Genomic DNA, 2303 nt, shown 5'->3' with positions numbered 1-2303 from the left:
CTTTTCTCACAACCCTAATCATATATAGGGCTTATTTTAAAAGTCATCATACAATGAAACAAAGACCTAGAACTCATATAATCTGCATGAGGCTATTGCGTTTGTACGCCTTAGAGTTTTGTAACTATAAAGTTGTGATTTACAACTATTTTGTGTTGGCTTTAATTCCGTGCCAAATTTTATTGTAATTTTGTTCAATCTTATGTACCTTGTATTTTATGTGGGATTTCATTGTATGGGTTGTGTGTGAGAGAGAGTGTGAAGACTCAAGACAACTTTGAAGATCAATGGAGTTTTCGCGGGTAGCTTGTGAGAAGACTTCCCAAGAAGTGAAGCCATGTGCATAGCACATGACTGGAATGTGAAGAGTCATGACAGTTGGTTTTCGCGAGTATTTCGTAGGTAAGGTCTTCTCACGAAATACCCACAAAATATTCTGTTTTGCTATTTTCGCATATCTGCTCCACTATGTCTTCACCCACACTATATATACCATCATTACCCACATATTGAGAGGAGTGCTTTTTAGAGAGAAAACCCTAGCCATAACCCTTGAGAGTTAGAGATTGTCATACCCAAAATTCTCTACACAATCTTGTGTGGTTTTCCTTAACTCCTTCCTCTCCATATCCAAATCCTTGAAAGGTTGATTGCCCAAACACTTACCACACCCATTCTGAGTGTAAAGTGAGATTTTGGTGCTGCTGGGAAGCATTGGAAGAAGCCATTTGTTTGGTGGATGCAATTGGGCTGAATTGCGTGATTCGGAGAGTTAGAGAAGACAAGGCTTCATCAAGTCAGTTGGTAATAGGAGCTTGAAGGGCTCAAGTACATGGGGTAGACTAGGCTTGGAGGGTCTTTTGTTATTCGTGTACTCCAACTTATTCTCTAGTGGATTGATTTACTACTTGAAGGGCGACAAAGAGGTTTTTCGCCGAGTTCTTCAGTTTCCTCTTCGATAACACTTCGCGGTGTTATCTTGTGTTTTCATCCTTCTTCCTTAGTCTTTTAGCTTTCATTTTATTTTTGATATTTGTTGAATATGGCTTAGAGTAATTATATTGTTTGTTCGCTCGCATTTACTCTATTTCGTACTTAGTTTAAGTTAGAGTAAAATCAACCAAGCCGTAATTTTTAATTTGGGGGTCTAAATAGCTCTTGTGTTTTCACACACATTCGAGCTTTCAATTGGTATCAGAGTAGGTGCACTTGCTGTGGTTTCATTACCTAAGTGTGATCCTAGACCCCTTGGTCTACTATGGATAGTGCTATGGCAAAGGCCAACATGAAGCATAGTTCATGTGTTTGTGATAATGACTCTATGAGCATCTTTGGAGATTGTCCTAGCAATGAGCTTTTAGAGTTATTCAAATCAAAGAAACATGCTAGAATTTTTGTACATATGCTGAAATCTTTAGAGCGTAGGAATCATGATATTCATAATAGCTTGTGTGAGTCGAATTCCCTAATTGCTAAATATAAGAGAAGGAATAGACATTTGTGTGATAAACTTGACTGTTTGAAAAGAAAGCTTCACTCATCTATGAATGAAGTAAAGGAAGATGAGTCTTGCTTTAATGGTCAAGAATGCTTATCTCATGCTTGTCTTTTTGTTTATACTGCATTGAAAGTGTTTAATTCGTATTTGTGGTATCTTGACAACGGATATTCAAGGCACATGACCGGAGATAAAACACTATTCAAAACTCTTAAGGAGAAGGAAGACGGTTTTGTGACTTTTGGTGATGGTAGTCACTCACAAGTTCTTGGAACAAGAACCGTTGATATTTTGGGACTTCCCTTATTGACCGATGTTCTTTACATCAAAGGAATAAAAGTGAACTTGCTGAGTATCACCCAAATATGCGATGAAGACTTCCTAGTTCAATTCTCAAAGAAAGGTTGTCAAATTCTCAATGAAGAAGGTGTTCAAGTATTGAAGGGACTTAAGACCATTGACAATTGCTATGGTGTTATTCCCAAGCCAAACATATCATGTCGAAGTGCTTAAGTGAATCTTTTGGAGTTATGGCATCAACAATTTGGGCATGCAAATTACAAGCAAGTGGCAAAAGTCTTAAAGCTTGAAGCGGTGGTTGGCTTGATGAAGTTTGGAAAGATTGAGAAGAATGTTTATGGCCTATGTCAATTGGGAAAACAAACAAAATCAACCCATCCTAAAGTAAATGTAGTTGCTACATCTCGTCCTTTGGAGTTACTTCATGTGGATCTAATGGGTCCAATGAGAAAAGAAAGCATGGGTGGAAAACGATACATCATAGTGGTGGTTGATGATTTCTCAA

General features: G+C 37.8%; 1 protein-coding gene across 1 annotated transcript; it reads left to right on the top strand.

Moving 5' to 3' along the window:
* The first annotated feature begins 1258 nt into the window (after window positions 1-1258).
* Window positions 1259-2011, top strand: LOC115966815. Its single transcript, XM_031085968.1, has one exon. It carries the CDS (start codon window positions 1259-1261, stop codon window positions 2009-2011), a length of 753 nt encoding a protein of 250 aa, XP_030941828.1.
* The last annotated feature ends 292 nt before the right edge of the window (window positions 2012-2303 follow it).

Source organism: Quercus lobata, chromosome 11, assembly GCF_001633185.2.
Source record: "Quercus lobata isolate SW786 chromosome 11, ValleyOak3.0 Primary Assembly, whole genome shotgun sequence".
Lineage (NCBI taxonomy): Eukaryota > Viridiplantae > Streptophyta > Magnoliopsida > Fagales > Fagaceae > Quercus > Quercus lobata.
This window is presented reverse-complemented; position numbering and strand designations above follow the sequence as displayed.

Coding starts and splice junctions, on each gene's coding strand:
- LOC115966815 (XM_031085968.1), top strand. CDS start 1,259: ATGGATAGTGCTATGGCAAAGGCCAACATGAAGCATAGTTCATGTGTT.